General features: G+C 46.4%; 1 protein-coding gene across 3 annotated transcripts in view; it reads left to right on the top strand.

The window, feature by feature from the left end:
- RGS6 (regulator of G protein signaling 6) overlaps nt 1-20,447 on the top strand; it is a 542,081-nt gene that overhangs the window by 460,460 nt on the left and 61,174 nt on the right. For all 3 annotated transcript variants that reach the window (XM_059373828.1, XM_059373830.1, XM_059373829.1), the window contains exons 7-12: nt 456-520; nt 4,038-4,114; nt 6,483-6,564; nt 8,471-8,545; nt 10,220-10,318; nt 11,388-11,449. In XM_059373828.1, the coding sequence (XP_059229811.1) occupies nt 456-520; nt 4,038-4,114; nt 6,483-6,564; nt 8,471-8,545; nt 10,220-10,318; nt 11,388-11,449 (460 nt within the window). The remainder of the gene's footprint in view (nt 1-455; nt 521-4,037; nt 4,115-6,482; nt 6,565-8,470; nt 8,546-10,219; nt 10,319-11,387; nt 11,450-20,447) is intronic.

The following is a 20,447-nucleotide window of genomic DNA, read 5'->3' as shown; positions in this document are numbered from 1 at the left end:
GCGTGGAGCTGAAAGGGGTTTGGGAACCTCTCATGCCAGTGAGGCAGGGAAGGAAGAGGTTGACAAGCCAAGCAGACTGGGTCTTAAAGAACCAAGCATGCCACCCTAAGGAGCCCCACCGTGCTCTGAGGTCACTGAGGAAGCAGGGCAGGGAGTGGAGGCAGGAAGAGAACATGATCATGTATGTCAAAGATGATCCTGGCCGGGGATGCTTGTGGTGAAACAGAGTGAGGAGAACTAAAGGGAGCAGTCAAGACGTGGGCAATGGAGTCCTCTTCCGATCCTGAGCATCAGGACGATTCCTGGAGGTTAGGAATCGCGGAAGCATCTTCTGCACCGCGCAGCCCTGGACACAGGGAGGGCTGGCTGCATGAGCAGACGGACAGACGGGTGGACAGATTTGTGACGCCACCGCACGGCCGGTTTTGCACATGTAATTCCTCTTCTTCCCTCAGCCATCTATCTCTGTAAGAGGACAATGCAGAACAAAGCAAGACTGGAACTGGCAGATTATGAAGCGGTAAGTGCGGTTCTTTCTCGGCTTAAGTGTGGGAGGAGAGTAAAACCGTATCTTTGGCTCTGGTTCTGCTTCGGTTTTTCCTTTTTTCTCTCCCTAGTCCCTTTTATCTGGGCTCCTTTGTTCTCAAGTCTTCTTAACACCCAATAAAATTGCATCTTTATACAAGAGCGCTCCAAACTCAGCAGTAAAAAAACAAATCGCTCAAAAATGGGCAAAGGACTTGAACAGACTCTTCACCGGAGAGGACATTACGGATGACAAATAAACCCATTAAGAGATGTTCAACAACAGCAGCCGTTAGGGAAATTAAGATTAAATCCAGGGTGAGATGCCACCGCAGACCTATCAGAGTGGCCAAAGTAAAGAGTCCTGGGAATGCCTAGTGGGAATGCGAAATGGCAGAACCACTCTGGAAAATGGACGGGCAGTTTCTTACAAAGTTAAGCATATACTTCCCATCTAACTGAGCAGTCCCGCTCCTGTGTACACACCCCCAAGAAATCAGAACTCCTGTTCACACAAAAACCTGGGTATAACAGCTCTGCTTGTGATAAGCAAAAGCTGAAACGACCCTGATGTGCTTTAGGAGGTGAAGGGTGAAATAAACATTGGTATGTCCATTCAGGGAAATAAACTCTCCTCTGTGGTTGAGAAGGAGTAAACTGTTGTTCCACACAAGCACTTAGATGAGTACTCCAGAGGTTACATGAAATGAAAGAAGCCAGTCTCCAAAGATGACACGCTGTGTGATTCCATTTCCATGACACTCTCGTAAATACAAAACCGTCATGAGGGAGAACAGATCACTGGTTGCTGGGAGTTACAGGTCAGAGCATGATTTGGCTGTAAAGAGACAGCACAGGGAGTTTTTTGGGAATGATGGAACTATTCTGTATCCTGATTGTGGTGGTCGTTCCAGGAATCTAATTGATACCTGTGTTTCAGTGCATACGGCTGCACCAAAAGGAGAAAACGGAGACAATATGAGAATTTTTTAAACTTATTCTATGATAGTTTTTAATTGCATTTTTTAAGCCAACTCCCCCATTCTTGGCAGTCGAATCTAAGGACCAAATTCAATCCAGAAGATATGTGTCCGATGAACAGACATGCCCACTTCTCCCCCTGCACCACCTTCTTTCAAAAAGGGGGTTCCTGCAAAACTTGGAGGTCCCACCACACTCAGACCCATTCCCGTTTAACAGAGCCATGGCACAGAGGACTTGAAGCTCAGATAATTTTTGAAATATTTCAGATTTATGGTTGCAGATTCTTTCCCCTAAACCAAACTTTATATGGGTCAAAGAGAATCTGGGAAACTGACCAAATTGTCACACACCCTCCAGAAGGCACAGAAGCTGCTGAGCCAAGAAACGACTGAAAGGCTGGCAGCGAGGGGGAGGGGCAGCCCTGGGGGCAGCGAGGAGCCCTTCCCCCGTCAACCAACAACATTAACAGGACTTCCGGCTCCTTCCTTCCAAATCTCCCTCTCATGCTGCCCCAGTTTCCCACAATAAGTGTGAGGCCCATTGCATCAGACTTCTTTGCTCTTGGGAACCTGGGCACAAGCCAGTGGGGAAACAGTTCTGGAGGACATGGTACCTTTGACCCAGGGCCTCAGGACCTGGCCAAAGTGTGCTTATCAATGGGAGCCATTACACATAAATATATTGGAATACTATGATCTTCCCAAGCAAACCCTAGCATGGCTGTTCTGTGAATTTGAGTATCTGGACACCTAGTTCCTGTCCCCATCAGCCCTCACTTACCAGCCATTGCCCCTCATTCAGAATCCATTCTCCTACCTCTGTGTACCCCGTACAAGGTGCTGCATCCCTCCCCTAGTGTGACCCATCCGAAAGACCCAGCCTGCAGAAGCAGGTGGCCTGTCCCCACTGTGTCTCTCTTCCCCACATTTTCCATGTTTTAGAAAAGGTCCTGTCTTTTAGAAAAGATAGCATCAACTCCAGATAGATTTTATTCCATTTTCTTCTCTCTTGCCCTATACTGTTCTGCTTTGGTATTTGTAAAGAATACGGCTTCAAGATGTTCTTTGAAGTTGACCTCTGCCTAAAAGTAGGTTAGAAAATTTAAAAAGTATTTTGTTTTCAAAATTCAGTGATTTTATTAATTTTTTTCTGATGACATAATCTCTTTGTAAAAAAAAAAATTCAACCTGGCAATTGACAGACCTGTACCCCTGGGGCTAATAATAAATTATATGTTTATAAAAAAATAAAAATAATTTTTTTTAAATTCAAACAGCAAAGAAAGGAGAAAGCCTGCAGTCCTTCTCCCTTAACATTTCTTCTGTACATACATTTTTTTCCTTTACAAAAACAAAACAAAACAAAACAAAAAAACCTTGAATCATAGCCTGAACATTACTTTGTAAGCTGATTCTTTCCCTGATCATATGCTGTAAGCATATTGAGAATCTTTCCTTGTCAGTAATAATAATCCACATTATTGGTTTTGATGGCTGCCTAGTATTCCATGGCATGTCTGTTCATAATTTATGTAACTGCTCCCTAATTGACTGATACGTAAGCATCACCAACTCTGCTTCCCATGAACAGTAGAAGAATGAAAGGAATAGGTTTTTGTTTTTTTTTTTTGTTTTTTTTTTTTTTTTGAGGTACTCATACACTGAGCCTTGATAATAACTGAGTTTATGTGGGTTGATCTTCAACTGAAGCTCCTTTTATATTAATAATCCCCTAATGAGGGTAATCAATTAGTGCTGGCATGAGCTCTATGAAAATACATAGCATAATGTGGGCTCTGTCCTTGCATTCCATCAGAATTAGGTGGATCATTAGGGGACCTGTCAAACACCCCCTTCGCTGTCCCCTTGCGCCATCAGGTAAGACTACAGACTTAGAGAAAAGCTTCTGCCCTCTTTCTCTAAAGGCAACCCTGGATGCCCTTTCTTTCTTTCTGTTTTTGGGTTTTCCTTTCATGAACATCACAAATATAGACTTTCCCTTTTCTCCTGCTTTTGAATCCAAACTTTCAAAGGCACGAATGCTAGGTCATCTGTGTTTCTCTTTCCTGCCGCCCTCCCGGGTCCCAGCTTGCTGGAAGATGCATCTTGAGAAATCCCTTCTTGCTTTTGCTCTCGGGGATGTCCAATAGGTGGCAAAAAGCGCCCCAGCCCCCGTCCCTTCCCCAAATCCCACATGAATAGCCACAAACCCTTCTTCCTTTTTTGCGTGGTAGTGATGGAAAGTGCCATGTGAGTTGCATTCGTGTAAAACACACGAGAAAAGAGGAATCAGGTGAACCACAGAGATTTCAGATTTAATGGGCGTGTAAATGAATATTAATAGTTCTGCTCTGTACAGCAGGGTCTGGGGCCGAATCACACTGGGTTCATATCCAGTGGATTTAAAGTGGGGCGCCGCTATTCCGCTGGGAGTAACCAAAATAGATGACCGCTTTGTAATAAGCATAGGTGTCAATGTGCAGACTTACAAGGATTAATGCCTTCTCGTTGATTTTGATTTCTCATTAGGAAAACTTAGCAAGACTCCAGAGGGCCTTTGCAAGGAAGTGGGAATTCATCTTTATGCAAGCAGAAGCTCAAGTGAAGTAGGTGAACTTGACAGAGACCCTGGAAAAGAGAGAAAGACTGTCGGGAAAGTGGAGGTGGTGTGAGAGTGGTTTCCTTCCACGGCCGGCCGGCCACGGCTGGTCAAATGCTGTCGTCTTGCACGAGAGCAGCAGAGTAGAAATCAAGGTCAAGATGGAGAAGTTTCATCTTTGTAATCAATGGCACTCTGAAATAACTTCAAAAGCATGTGTCTTAGCAGGCAATGGGCTTGCTCCCCAACGTAGAAATCTGGTTAGAAGAAGTTTCTATTTCCTAAAGAGATTTCCAAGTATTCTTCTGGGCTCAGGGGCTGAAAAAAACATCAGACCCACTTTTCTGGAGATTCTCTCTGCATAGAAAAACATGCTGGAGCTTTAGGGAGGCCAGTCCCTCTCCCTTTGCCCCCAGAGGAGGGGCTGAGAACATCAGAAATAAGGCACAGAAGTCGGACGTTGGAGTCCAGTGTGTTATGATTATTGCTGAAAAAATCCAGGTTCTAGGGCATTACTTTGGATCTGTGACCACAGATCTTTACCCTGGAATTCAACTTGCCCATGCTGAGCAGACCTAAATATCTGAGAAGCTCATAGCCCAGGGCACATGTGAGCCCTGTAAGTTCACTGCATGTAGAGGGCAGGTGTCCCAAGAATAGGCTGGCCCATGCACGGGACCCAGAAAGGATGGACCTGAGCTTTCTCAATTCCTTCTTTCAGAGCCACCAACCAAGTAAAGGCCCTTTTTCTCCCCCGGAGTCTAAGAGATAAAAGACTAGCTGGAATGTTTCCCCCATAATTTTCCCTCCCCAGGGGGGTATACTGGAAATTCCTACCTCCCTGTGGACAGGAGGCTTGTGGCCCCCTGTCCACAAGCACAGTTGTCAACCAGGTCCTTTCAGTTCTAGGAAAAGAACTAGCTCGGCTTGGGGTCTCTTTCGCCCTCCCCAGCAACGATCTCTGATTTAATCAGAAGTGTTCACAGAAGAAATGGGGCAGAGGAGGGCGTCAGAAAAGGACGCTGAGCTAGGCAAAGGCAAGCATCTTTTCTCTGGATGCCACTTGTCCCGGAGCAGGGCCCCTCTGCACTCTTTGGGCAGCTTTGCAGCCTGTCACCCAGGGCTGGGTCTCAGGCCATACGGTTGGGCATCTCTCACAGGTGTGTGGTCATTGATGGAAATGACCCAAGGACTTCGGGTCCAGTGGCTGATGTAGTACAATGGCCCTCCCCCTCCCTCTGCAGTCTCTACTTTCCCCTCAGCCCACAATTCCACATGCAGAGCCTACCTGGTGTTGCCAGTAGCCAGGAGTGAGGTGGGCACTGGAAGCTGAGCTGAGCTGGAGGAGCTGTGGGCCCCGAGGAAAGAGAAAGTGGGAGCAGGGTTGAGAGGGGAGGAGGAGGCAGAATCCAACCTGTGTACTCAGAAGCCGCTGCGAAGCAAAGAGGAGAGCTAATTTTCACATTAAGGATCACCCAGCATCGTATGTTGAAAAAGGCGGGGAAATTGTTACTTTGTACATACACAGTATTTCTCAATTAACTTTTTTGATTAAGTCTGTGATTATATTATAATTGTGGGCCGTTGAAGTACACAGTAATTATCACAGAAATCTCAGGGTGATTATGGTTTATTTCAGGGCTGTAAACTAAAGTGCTCCCAAGAGAGCCAAGAACCAGAAGTTACACAATTAATCTGTTACTTTTTACTTAGAGAGGTAATATGATGTAATACAGGCTTAAAAGAAAAAAAAAACTCTTATCTATTTACTGATCAGAACATAATGAATCTGTCTTTGTCACCTGTAATTTCCCTTCTGCAATTTGTGCCTCCCCCAGCTGAAGCCAGCCATATTTGCCTTCTGGTTCTTGTCACGTGCTAGGGCTATTACTCTGCTTTTAGAAAGCTAGAGGCTTTAAGTGACTTTTAAAACATGCAATTGCAGTATTTTGAAGACATTTCTATTGACTCTGAATCTAAAGCAAATTCTCAAACTTGAGGATGAAACACGGCAGGCCTATTGTTACATTCTTTCCTATAATTTGAATACGCAGTATCCACTTTGATGGGGGGTGGGGGTGTGTCCAGGGATAATTCAATACTGAATAATCTCAATCTTAATCATTCACTTGGACAGTTGGATTCTGGTTCTCTCCTTAGGCCCACCACATTCAGTCCACATCTGTGATGACTTGCAGTCCAGCCTAAGAAAAATACTCATCCCACGTGTGGACTTCTGTAGGTTCCTTTGAGGGAAGGGTCCGCCCCTATGTCACAGCCCTGCAGAGAGCAGGGACCGCACAGATGCCAAGAGCCCCGTGTGCACTAAGCCCCTAGAAACAGGAGCCTCTGATGTCCTTCCTTCGCTCTTCCAGGATAGATCGGAAAAAGGACAAGACGGAAAGGAAAATTTTGGATAGTCAAGAACGGGCCTTTTGGGATGTGCACCGGCCAGTGGTGAGAAAGCTCCCCTTGCTTCTCTGTGTTTTTGTTTTGTCTCCCTCTTCCTTTACTTGAAAGAAAAGACTCTCTTTAGCCACCACGTGTCTCATTCTTAAAATTAAAGAGCATTGCTGAACTTTGTGAAACTGGTTTTGCCATTCCGTCAATATAATGTGGGTGGGTTGTCTGGAATGTATGACAGTTTCAGCTTTTAAGAGTTATTCATCCATGAAATACAGACTTGGAACAGGAGAACTGTAGGGGCTTCCCTGGGACCTCTGGGCCCCAGAAGTTTACAGCCCCAAAATAAGCAGTTTCTGAGTTTTTTTGTTTTTTTGTTTTTGGAGGGTTTTTTTTAGTATATTTGGGTGCTCCCAAATTGGGTGCATCAGTAGTTACAGTTGTTAGAACTTCTTGTTGGATTGTCCCCTTATTATGATACAGTGCCCTTCTCCTCTCGTTTGTCTTTGGTTTTTAAGTCTGATATAAGCACAGCTAGCTCCAGCTTTCTTTTGACATCCATTTGCATGATAGATGTTTCTCCCTCCCCTCGCTTTGAACAAGCAGTTTCCATTTCTGCTGTCACTCAACTCTATATCTTAGAATAATCTTCCTCAAATGTGGTCCATTGTCAGTATTCACGGTAGTTACATTCTGCAAAGTAACTGTGCACGCTGAATTAGTCAGGGCTGAGCCACTATCCCAGGAGACATGCAGGGCTTGGTTCCTCTGGTCCCAATCTTTTCTTCAGTTGATCGGTAGGTAACCATGTCCACAGCCTGCTTCTGTTTAAAGACGTCTTATTTAATGTATGTTGTTGATTCATGAATACTGAATTCGGGACCACCAGTGTTCTCTAACTGACACACCTGTGTTCCCTGTCACACACCCCACGGCCCTCTTGCGAGTAGGAACACAAGAGGTCACATCACACTGTGCTCCGGGGCTGTGTTAAACAGCAAAATCACCAACAAAAAGCACAGAAATGTGGAAAAGGTGGTCCTAAATAGATCGTCAAAAGAACATTTGTTCACAGTAAGAGATGAAACAGAAAGGCAGAGCCTCACCTTTGCCTCACCGGGAACACACACATTGGGCTCCGCACAGCCTTTGCTGCTCTGTCTGTATCCACAAGTGATCACGAAGCAGCACAAAGAGGGACTCGGGGGTTATGAATAAAGTTTAGCTCGTAGGTGAACTCACAAAGACAAATTCCATGCATAATGAGGTGCGATTGGATTTCTAATTTCCTATGATTAAGACAAATCTTGCATTTTCCTCATGAAATGGAACTGGAATGAGGAAACTATGTCCTCAAACTATGTCTAAAAGCTGGTTAAAAGCAAACCACAAACTATTTCCCCATCATGATATTGGATTGTTGTAGATGGTCAGATAATGTTTAGTAACAAAGGCTGTGGTTGAAACGATCTGGCCACTCTGAATAAGAAGTTTACTCTGGGGACACCTGAGTGACTCAGTGGGTTAAGCATCTGCCTTCAGCTCAGGTCATGATCCCAGAGTCCTGGGATCAAGTCCTGCATCGGGCTCTTTGCTCATCGGGGAGCCTGCTTCTCTTTCTCCTCTTCCCCCGACTTGTACTCCCTCTCTCACTCTCTGTCTCTCTGGCAAAAAAATAAAAATCTTTAAAAAAAAAAAAAAAAAAAAAGGACTTTTCTGCTTATAAACTCTTCACTCTACCCTCTGCATTGTTACCCCTAGATAGTGAGGGGTAGGCTCTGTGCAGGAACACATGCTGAAGACGAAACGTCTTTGTAAAAGGAACGGTGAACAGCCAAGTGGAGTTAATCATGTAATACCTGTAATGGGAAAGACAGAGACTGGGTCTCATGGTGTTGCTAGGGTCACAATGGAAGATGTGATTTTCACTTGGTAATTTATATGATTTTTTTTTTCTCAGCCAGGCTGTGTGAACACAACAGAAATGGATATCAGGAAATGCCGACGTCTGAAGAACCCACAAAAGGTTAAAAAGGTTCGCTAGTTTAGCTAAATTAAAAATTCTTGATGCAAATAGCCCTTCTGTTTCTAGTACTGTTCAAACAGTCGTTTGCTATTTGTTAATTCTACCCCATTTTGTCCTTTGAAACCATTTCATTCATTCATTCTACAAATATTTGTGGAGTGGCTGGTGTGTACTTGGCGCCCTTCTTGCTGCTGAAATACGGTGACACAAGTTGTCACAAAACCCACAGCCTGGGAGAGAGGGTGCGGGGGCAGGGGGTGAACCCCAAGGCAGTCCAGAGAGCTGTGGCAGGGACATGCTGGATGGTGCCAGGGAGCCGGGAGGGGACACCAGACCCGGGGCTCCCTGAGGGCTTCCAAAGTAGGCTCAAGTGTGCTGAGGTGTGGAAGGTGAGTAGCAATTGGCTCTGGGAAGGAAAAGAAACTAAAGGAACAAAAATTATCCAAGTCCCACAGGTGAAGGTGAGCTTAGTACTTTGAAAGTCTTTTATGTAGCTAGATCGTCCAAATTCAAATCACCATTGTGCCCAGCTGTGAATGGGCCAACCATCATTTATCCGTGTTTCACTCTCCTGGAAGTGGCAGTGGCCATGACATACTCGAGGCTGCCCCCCTCAACCTGCCCCACAACTGGTATACCCCAACTTCACCATGGCACCAAGGGCCATATTGTTGGAGGACATATCTGTCCCCCATGATGTTAATTTCAAGAAGCTAGAGTTGTACCCCAAGGCATTGCTGTTTCTTGTGATGGCCAATCCTCTCATTTTCTCAGACACACACACACACACACACACTCACATAAGACATGACATATATTTCAACTTCTTGAATCCACTTACATATTTTATTCTTTACTGAGATGAGTTATGCCCTTGTAGGTTTTAGACCTTATGATATTAGTTTTAAAACATCCTCATTTAATCGTTAAGGGCCCCCTAGTTTTAATCTTCCAGAATTTCATGGACCTCACATCCTCTCTATCTGACCCCTTCTTGATTTTATAAATTTCAGCTATACATTGCATAGCCTTTGGGGTTTCATTTCATACCCAGAGCAAAGATTATCTTTCCTCTGTCTCCAGCACAAGGAAACTGCTTAATAAGCATAGCATAGGGAGAAACTGAGGCCATAAGCTGTTTGGCTGAAAAGGAAAGAGTCTGAAACCCGACACTCACCAGTCTCTACCAGAGGAGCATGTCATCTACCAGGGAACAGAAAGTCTAGAGAAGCTCCTCCATGCATAACTTTCAACAGTTGTTCTTGAACTTTCTTGTGCCTCAAAATCACCTGGGCCAGTTGATAAAAGTGTAGGCTCCCACACCCTGCCCACAAAGACTCAGTAGGTCTGGGGTTGGAGCTCAGCAATGTGCACCTTTACCAAGAACCCCCAGATGATTCTTTGCAGATGGTCTAGGGCCATATTTGGAGACACACTGATAGTCAAGAGATGGTTGCTGCTTAGTGAAAGGAAAGATCATCTAACAGTGGTAGCCCAAAGATGGGACAAGCTGCCTGAAGAGGAAGAGGTCCCCTCACTGTAGAAATTGGCAGGGGCTGGTCACTTATTGTCAGGACATTACAGAGGGGATTGGAAGCATCAAAAGAGCTCTTGCAGTGCCCACCCCTAAGGCGCCCTGCTCCTCTGAGGATGCATGATTCTATCTTCTTGCTTCTTCTCTAGTCAGTGTATGGCGTGACAGAAGAGTCCCAGTCGCAAAGCCCCGTACACATACCCAGTCAGCCAATCAGGAAAACTACAAAAGAGGACATCCGGAAACAGGTGAATGAATTGACTACTGCACTCCCAGGAGGAGACGTGGCCAGGTTGAAAACCCTTTGAATGTTCACCTCTGAAGGCTGAGTGAGCTTTGAGTTCCTGGAAACCACAGTGGAACCCAGCTGTGGATGACCTGAACCTCTGAGTGCTGTGTGCGAACAACCCACCGAAGCTCGAGAGGACAAAATCTCTACCGAGTTCCCCCAGCAGTTATTAGAGACAGACGTAGAGGAGTGATCCCAGTCTCTTGGGGTTCCCACAGAATGCCGTGGAGACTGATGGGGGTGGGGGGGACAGATGTCACATAGTCCTTAAGATTGTAATGAACTTGCAGAGTAAGGTAGCTCAGAACCACCAGACTTTATTGCTGTGATTCAAAAGGCAAGTTTACAAATAAAGAAAGCCCCACTCTCTGTGCCACTTCAGCTTTATTTGGTTCAATGTTGCCTTCCTTCATGATGAGAAGCTAACTGGTCAACCAGGGACAGCAGACAATGGCTAATTACATGACTCCTTTCTAGGGTTCACTGACAATGAAGTGACTTCAAGATCTTTATGTTATGTTTTACTAGCTTCTGAGGGGGAAACCCAAAGGTGCCCACCCCTGACAAGTTTATTTGGGGTGGGCAAGAGGAAACATATGTGAAGTCGCTATTTGATGATCTAGTCAAGTACACCAAGCATATGGTGGGTGTAATGTAGTTGTGAAAGGTGTGCAGAGGGAAATCACTGGAAATCAGTCCAACCAGATATTTACAGTGCGTCTAAGTGCTGCTAAGCTTCCTAGGATGTCTACCACTGCCTTTAAGCTTGCAATCACTTTTGGGAGTCAAGACTTAGGCTACAACACAGTACAGAATATTAGCATAGGCTAAATTGTGGAGTGTGATTCCCGAATATGGTGGGAACTTCCAGATGGGCCAATGATTGTTGGAATGCAAAGCTGGTGCATTGGCAAAGGCTGGCCAGAAGAGCTGTTTGGTTATGGATGGAAATACAAGGTTTGGGTTCATAGGGAGAAGGGGGAAAAAATCAAGTTTGATCTTAATACCTTTGTTCTATCTTTCCCCAGATAACATTTTTGAATGCACAGATTGACAGACATTGTTTAAAAATGTCCAAAGTGGCTGAAAGGTATGTTTCCCCTCAATAATATTACTGTTTTCCTCTAATTTAACAAAAGAAAAATGTTACGGGGTCACAGCTAACAAGTATGTACCACACCAAGAGGCAGACCATAGTCATCTCTTAAACTGATGAGTGAAAAAACACAGACCCCACACAAGTACCGCTAAGACAGCAGACCTCCCTTGAGTGATGTCAAGAAACATTCCATTGTTGAAGCTTTCCAGGGGGTGGCCACGGGACCTTGTCAATCCAGGAAGAATGTCCTTAAAAGCTACGTAATGCACTTTAACCTTCAGCCTCTTGATTAATTCAAATAGAATTGGTCCCTTTTCAGCTATAAAATGCCCAGATTCCTTTACGGGGGAGGAAAATGATGTGTGCCCTTTGAGGTGTTGGCCGTGCTCGTCGGAGGGGGCCAAGCCATCAGGAGGCGTTCCACCTCCACACACCATCAATCCCAGAACCGCCTCAAATCAACCGTAAAGAAAATATTTGGCACCTCCAGCCCGGCTTCCTCAGGAACGTTCGTGCTACAGTCTGCACCCGGAGCTGGTTCCACTCCCACTCTGTTAACGCAGGGGAAACTCAATTTTGTCAACTAAATGGTCTGTTTTTCGAATCCTCGGTGAAGAGGAGAGACCCCCTGGGGAATCCGTGATGGAATAAATCTGATCAGACAGTCTCACACCGAACGATTGTCCCTCCATATGCTACTGTTTAAGCGATGACCAGTATCTGAGGGAACAAGGTTTTAAGCTGGGTCTTAGCATTTACTGGATATTGGCATAAAGTGGATCCTTTAAATCCAGCTCACACAGAGGGCTGGCTGTGTGTTCAACCTATGAGCCTGTCTCTGCTGGCCCCCAGGTTGATCTCCCTCCCCTTTCTAGATGAAAAACAAGAAATTGAGGCTAAGAAAAATTCCTCTCCCAAATCCAAAACGCTAAGTGAGCACCCTGTGTTCAGGGGACCAAGAACATCCCTGGCTTGGAGCCAGCATCTCCATCTATCCCGGGACTCACTGATCATGTCGCTATTGACATCCTGGGCGGTCCTCTGCATTTTAGGATAATTAGCACCCTTCCCGACTTCTGCCTACTTACTAGATGCCAAAACCCACCTCACAATCATGAGAACCAAAAATCTCTTCAGGCATCATCCAACGTTCCCAGGGCAGAGCCAGGAGGGAGGCAGAATCGCCCCTTGTGAGAATCACTGAGATTCCCGTTTTCTCCAAAGAAAGCATTCCTCAAGGTGGCCGGAGGCTGGAGCTCAGCTTGCACTTGGACGTGGATTTCTGTGGAGTCAGGTCTGCTGCTGCCTCTGCTAGCCACAGAGCCACTGCCCACCCCCAGCTGTCATGTTGGGGGTCTCCCCAAGTACCAGCTTCTAAAATTGCTTTCTGATCTCACTGTGGTTGCCTTTGTCCCAGAGAGTGGCCATGAGGGAGGTGGTGGGGTGACATAGCGTGCGTTGGTGCCGTAGCCTGTAAGGGGCTCTGGGCTTCCATCTCTGTGAAAGAGGGGCAGGAATGACTGTCCCCATGTGCTGGGAGGATCAGCGCGAGTCACACCTGGCCTTTAAAGGGCACATGAGACTTTGCAGTCCTAGGAGAGCATGTGTGTGTGTGGCGGCGGTTTCGGGGGATGGGGTGAAGCATCTTCCCTTGGGTCAGTTCATTCGGGTCCAGTGGTTTTGAGCAGGACTGTCCAGGCAGGGAGGGGTTCAGAATGGGGTTTCCCAAACCCTAGCTGTGGGGATTTGGATTCAGTGACTCCAGGTAGATCCAGAGGAGCCTGCATTTTGAATAATCTGCAGGTGCACTGACCAGGTCTCCTTGGGGAAGCCACTGTGTAGTCCTGAGGCTCTGTGCTCAGCCTGGAGCTGTGTGACCTGAGAGCTCACAGAAGAAGGGGCACGCTGCTTTGATTTCTGGGGGATGTGGGGAAAGAGCCTGAACCAGTCAGCCTGAGGGAAGCCCACTGACTCCTGGCAGGTGTGCGGGGCTGAGGCGGGGCCCGGAGACGGTCTGGGTGGGGCGGGGAGCCTGGCAGGGCCTGGTGTGTGTTTGTTTAGCGCTGTCAGGGAGGGCCCCACCTGGCAGCATCTCATTATGCTTGAGGCTGCTCAACTGGCACCGGAGAGATGATTCCAACCAGCCTGTCCTCACTCCCAGCTCGAAGCTTCCGGAGTCTCCGCCCAGCAGAGACCAGATTTTATTCCCAGCAGCAATAACTGGCAACTTTTCAATGTGACACAAGGGTTTTTCATTAGAACCACGAGGAAACTCCCAGATAGAGAGGAGGAGGGAGAGGAGACGGGTGTGAGCAGGAGATAAAGCAGTCCAGAGCCTCTGGCCCTCTGCAGCGGCGGGGGCGGGGACGGGGAGGAGGCGCTGGCAGCTGGCCCTGGGTGCGACTGCTCTGCTCACCGAAGCTGAAAGCTGAGTTGTCTCAGGTGGGCGCACACATCCCTGAGCCGGCGCTGCTCTCCCTGGGCCTCCGGCAGGTGATGGGTGGTAATCAGCCGCCAAGCAAAGGACCTCGTCCCCCAGAGAACAGGTGCATGCCATGCAGTTCCCTGGGAACTGATGCTGGGGAGAGGCTCCGGGGCTGGTGATGGGTTGGGTCAGGGCTGTGGTCAAAGGTTGTGAGCACACCCAGCCGGGAAGGGAATAGGGACACTTGCCTACTGAAGGAGCCCAGCAGGACGAATCAGGGGATGGGTGTGGAGCCAGGCGTCAGGGCTGGGGTCCTGCCTCTGCCCATTTTCTAACTGTGCAACCTTAGGTAAGCTGCTTTATCTTTCTGTGCCTCCGTTCTGTTTCTTTAAAGGAGAGAGAACAGTAGCACTAACTTACAGGGTTAATGAGTTCATCCAGTCCTTGGCATGTATTACACAGGCAATAAATATGAACCATTATTTTTATCATTTTTAATGATTTATTTATCATTAAGCACCCTATGGTGCTGAATGGTGTCTTGGAAAGGAGCAGACTTCAGGTACGTGGAACAGAAAGAACTGGGCGTTTGGTGTTCAGAGGAAGCCATAAAGGGCAAGCCATGAAGTGAAGCTGGTCTTGCAGACAGCGGCTTTCTGCAAATGCAGTTCTTCCTCCCTGTCTCTTTCCCATCTGCTGCCCACAGGCTGCCCAGGAAGGCTGGCCCTGCAGCCCACATCTGTTTTTCTGCCCCGGCAGCCTCCTATGGCACCGCTATTCTGGCACCTGTGAGGAAGGAAAGGCCATATGGGAAGAGCTTGGTTCTTCTGTGCAGATCTTCTGGGGTCATCTTGGTTTCAACCGCACTGTCCCATTGTCACCATGCGTGGCTAAGGGCCAACAACATGACAACCAAACTCCACTTCCCAGCATACGCTGCCTTTTGCACCTGGAAGCAACAAAAAGTTCTATCTAAGATGCTACCTGATTTTTTTTTAAGATTTTATTTATTTATTTATTTATTTGAGAGAGAAAGAGAGAGCATGATGGGGGGAGGGTCAGAGGCAGAAGCAGATTTCCTGCTGAGCAGGGAGCCCAATGCAGGACTCAATCCTGGGACTCTGGGATCATGACCTCAGCCGAAGGCATTCACCTAACCAACTGAGCCACCCAGGCACCCCCGATTTTTGCTTCAGGTAGTATGGTCCCTGCACACATAAATGAATCTCCCAGATAAACAGTGTTTAACACCTTAAGCCTGTTATCTTAAGTTTTTTTTTTTTAATTATTTATTTATTTAACAGACAGAGATCACAAGTAGGCGGAGAGGCAGGCAGAGAGAGAGGGGGAAGCAGGCTACCGCTCAGCAGAGAGCCCGATATGGGGCTTGATCCCAGGACCCTGGGACCACGACCCGAGCCGAAGGCAGAGGCCTAACCCACTGAGCCACCCAGGCGCCCCTTAAGTATTTTAAATGAAAATATTTTCCTTTACTTTCTTTTTTTTTTTTTTTTTTGAGATTGATTTATTTAGTAGAGAGAGAGAGAGAAAGGGGGAGGGGCAGAGAGGAAGGGAGACAGAAGCTCCAAGCAGACTCTGCGCTGAACACGGAGCCCGACACAGGCCTCCATCTCACCACCCTGAGATCACTACCTGAACCAAACAAACCAAGGGTTGCATGGCCAACTGACTGCACCACCCAGGTGCCCCCAAACGAGAATCTTTCTTAGGCATGGTTTATGCACTTGCCTTCTTAAAGAAAGGAGACTATATTTCAGTTAATTTTCCTGGGTGACTTTTATACTGTGCTTTGCAACTGCCAATGATCAGTGTCTTATGAAGTGCCACAAACTTCTTCCCTTTCCCTAAAGAGCCTCAGACCATTACAACCTTCGAGTCTGTGTTTCTGCTTTTTAGCTGTTTGATTGTTGGTTTGTTTTCTTGTTCCTGGTCAACAGTCTGCAGGCAGACCAGGTGTTTCTGTTAGATATCGCTGAGTAATAAGCGACCTCAAACCCTAGTGGCTTCCAACAGTAGGCATTTGCTACGGTTCGCGTGATTATGTGCCAGCTGGCTCCCAGGGGCGCGGGCTGGTATCCATGTGCAGCCACGGACAGCTCTGTGCTCTTGGCTAGGCTCTCTCATGTGCTTGGCTCCAGGTGGTTTAGCGTGACCTCAGCTGGGATGCTGAACTCTCCCTCACATAGTCTCTCATCCTCCGGCAAGTTTGACCTTGCTCACGTGGGAATAGTAGAATTCCAGGAGAGAGGGTACAAGCAGGCGAAGCCTCTTGAGGCTTGGAACTGACACTCTGGCACTTCTGTTGTCTTTTATCGGTCAACGCATGTCACAAGCCCAGACCAGATTCAAGGGCTGGAGAAATAGACTCATTTTTAAATCAATCTACCATACCAGGAAATCAAACGACCAAGTCCCTTAGCCTTGGTCCTGAAGCAAGAGTAAAGAGTCTTTTCCGAGGGGCGTGCTCTTCTGAATTCAGGCGATGAGCCTTGAGGCCTAGGGTTTGTGTCATTGTAGACTCTGCTCAGAGGCCGTTTCGGTTGTATAGCTCACCTGTGTGAGATCGCCAAACAATGGAGGTCTTACCGTCCTTTGCCAGGGTCCTCATCGGAGCCCCGTTTTTATTCACCCACGCCCTACAGCACTTAACAAACCAATCTGGGAATGCAAAACAGTATACATTTCAGTTCCAAGGGGTCCAAAAAGCCCCTGCATTTTGCAGGGTATCTGCAGAGATCTCTCCCCACTCACTAGGCACTGAGCCATGCCTCGCCCCTGCAGAAGTCACATCACACTGCCCCGCACAGAGAGATCGAGTTGTCTCATTCCCTATCCGCCTGTGCACTTGGCTGTCCTTACCCTATCCCTGGGAGCCATTTGTGCATCACAGCCGACTGCTGAATTGATTTTTTTACATCATCTTGCTTGCCCATCTCGGGATCGCGCTGCTCTCTGAAATTGGATGCTGGTTCCTCCTCTGCCTCCCAACCCTCCATGATCCTGAAATGTAATTAACGAAATGAGATAAGACAGCAAGGGCCTGAATACCCTGAGGGTTATTAAAAAACCAGCTAGGGTGATGGAAGTCCATGAACTTAATGTTTAATGAAAGTTTGGGGGAAGGAAGAAATGGGGCCGAAGAGGTCATTACAACGTTGCTTTTATGTGATTCCAGACACCGTGGGATCTTTGTGTCTTCTTTTTCCCAGCCCACCTCAGGTGACAGGGAAGGAAAGCTCAGAGGTAACGTGATAGCCAGGGCCACGGTGTCCAAACCAAAACCTAGAAGGGCTGAGGTACCTGGCCTGGCATGTAGTCTTCCTTCTGAGAGGCTAAATTCACCCTCATGTCCCTTCGCTCATCTCACATGTCTCCATGGAAAGTATTTTCTCTTGGTGACCCACAATTCAGGAGTTCTTTATAAGAGACTATAGTCTCTCTTTTCCTCACCTTTCCCCAACATGAAAAAGCTGGATGAATGAGTGAATGAATGAATGAATGAACGAACGGGAACCAGAAGTTCCTCTTCCCTCTTTGTAGTACTGTAGTCCTTTCCCTCTCTAGCCAGAACCTCCTCATGTCTTGTTTCTCTTTAGTGCATCAGGTCTAGAAAACCACACATACAGTGCAAGGGACTGCAAACACACTCTCCTACTCACCTTTCCCACATAGAGTTCCCAGGTTTCCTCCCCGTTTAGAGGCCCCGATTTCTAATGAGTGCTGTAGCGTATTTGTATTTCATTTCTAAAGTAGAAATGATCGTCACTGTCCCATAATACTTTGCACTCCATGCCTCGCCGTCCCACATCCCACGGCTGTGAACCATTCCTCACTGTCCGTCTCCCCGGACTCTGTGTCTCTATCTTCACCCACACCTGCTCTGTAGACCACACTCCTTATGTGTGCAAAGCTCTAGGGGTCCCTCCAGACACCCCTCAACCCATCGCTTCTTCCTCCAACTCACCTGTTTTACGTTTCTTGTCATATTCTTTACAATTTGTAATAAAACTGTGTCTCAATTTTTTGTTAAGAGAAAGAGGATGAATTCTAAAACTTTTCTCTCAGAATTTTTTAAGTGATTGGCCTAAAAGTTTTCTAAATTCACTTTTATTATTTCTCTCCTCATTAGATTTAACAATCCATATTAATGGATTATATATACATATGTATATATAATCCATTAATATGTATATATACATAGTACATATGTATATATACATATATAGACCCCCATTATATATATATATATATATATATATATATATATATATATATATACAGGGGTTAGTTGGGCCTTGAACAACATGAGTTTGAATGCCACTTATACACAGATTTTTTTCAATAAAATAGTACAGTACTATAAATGTATTTTCTCTTATGATTTTCTTAATCATAATTTCTTAATTTCTTAATCATAATCATGATTTTCTTAATAACATTTTCTTTTCTCTGTCTACTTTATTGTAAGAATACAACACATCATATATACAACATACAAAATATGCATTGTGCATATTATCAGTAAGGCTTTGATCAACAGCAGGCTATTGGCAGTGAAGTTTGGGGCAGTGAAGTTGTATGGATTTCTGACTGCACCGGGATTCAGTGCTCCATCCCCATGTTGTTCATGTTGTTCAAGGGTCAACTATAATATATATAACCTATATATGTCGTATATGAGGCCCCACATATAAAGTGTGTGTGTGTGTGTGTGTGTGTGTGTGTGTGTGTGTGTAATAACCCATGACTACTGGTCAAAGTTGTTAGAAGCCATGACCTTGCTATTAGCTCGGTGTGAGCATCACCCTGCGGTCCAGAAGGCTGTTCATTATTTCATGGCACTAGTAGGTACTGAATAATGTTGACTGAATGACTGACCATGGGCCCTACCCCTGGCAGCCAGGAGATGAGCTTCTACCCCTTTCTACAATGAAATGGAAGGGACTATGGGGATAATTCAGCCGGCTGCAGACTCCCCCAAGAACCAGTTCAAACCCCTGATGCTGGCGGCACATTTGGTGGGTGGTTGCTGTGTCCACACCTTCTAATGATGTGAGAATTTCACCTTTGATAATAACAACGCCATATGCTAATGAGAAGGAGGCAGAGATAAGGAGACAAGGATGTTAAAACTTCTCAATGAGAAATCGTGCTCTTAATGTACCTCCTCTGGATTTCCTGTATTTAGTCTATCTTCTCCATTTCCTCCTATAATAGTCAGCTCAAGTGGCCATAGCAAAATACCAAGACTGGGAGACATAAACAACAAATATTTATTTTTCTCACAGTTCCGAAGGTTGGAAGTCTACAATTGAGGTGCCTGCCAGGCTGGTTTCTGGTGGGACCTCTCTTCCTGGCTTGCAGATGACCTCCTGCTTCTGTGTCATCACATGTCCTTTCCTCTGTACAGAGAGAGAGAGAGAGAGAGAGAGAGAGAGAGATCTGGTGTCTCTTCCTCTCTTTATGACCAAAGTCTTATCAAATCTGAGCCCCAACCCATACCTCACTTAACCTTAGTGACCTCCTTAAAGGCCCTATCTTCAAGAACAGTCACATTGCAGGGTTAGAGCTTTAACATATGAAATTTGGGGGGACACAATTCAGTCTGTAACACCTCTCAATTCTGCTTTAGTGCCACCCAAATGGTCTGTGGACATTTTTGTTTGTATGCTGTTATGTGCCTGCTGTCTGCAAAGCTCTTTCCATGCCTCTCTGTTCTCTCTCTGCGTTTTTCCTGTCCTTTCTCAAGTCTTCCTGCAGCCATTGATGTTGACTCTGGACTCCAACAGTGCTTCTGCCTCCCACATTGCCTGCTGGCCCGTTTCATTGTCTTAATGTGTCTCCAGGAGACTCTGATAACTTGTCTGTGCACTGCAAGGAAGTGCATGTTCTGGGGGAGAGGAAGCCTCTCTGGCTACAAAGGGTGACTCCATGAACTTGCCATCACATTCCCATCACCTTCATCCTTCTTTCAATACTATTGCTTTGTTGCCAGGAAATAGAACCCCAGCTTGAACCCAGTTCCAATGAAAGGAGCATGTGCTGGCCATACCCTACAAGGAGGAGTTGCAGAGTTGAGCTTGGGGAAGGCCAGCCACACCCCTAAGTATTGGTATAGCTGGAGCCAGGGGATGCCTGGGTGGCTCCATTGGTTGAGTGAGCGACTCTTGATCTCAGCTTTGGGTCTTGATCTCAGGGTCATGAGTTTGAGCCCCATGCTGGGCTCCACACTTTAAAAGAAAAAAAAAATCTGGAGCCAGGGCCCCAAACACTCCCAAGGCTCCTTCTTCACCTCTTGTCCTGCTCCACTTTCCTTGTTGGCCTCAGCCTCTTTAATCACAGACAGGTGTTAAGAAACAGGACTGCCTCCAACCCCTGAACATTGTAACTGCAGTTTCTATACCTGAAGCTAGAGAAAGAGGGTAGCAACCCTGCTTGGGTCAGTAAGGTATCCATTCCTGGACAGATCTACTGTGGCTGGGAGCAGGGCTTATAAACACTTGGCAGCACCTAAAGTAGCCCTAGGTACATGTTGGGTGCAAT

Source organism: Mustela nigripes, chromosome 13 (assembly GCF_022355385.1).
Source record: "Mustela nigripes isolate SB6536 chromosome 13, MUSNIG.SB6536, whole genome shotgun sequence".
NCBI classification, from domain to species: Eukaryota; Metazoa; Chordata; class Mammalia; order Carnivora; family Mustelidae; genus Mustela; species Mustela nigripes.
The sequence above is the reverse complement of the archived record's forward strand: the minus strand, read 5'-3'. Positions and strand labels throughout refer to the sequence as shown.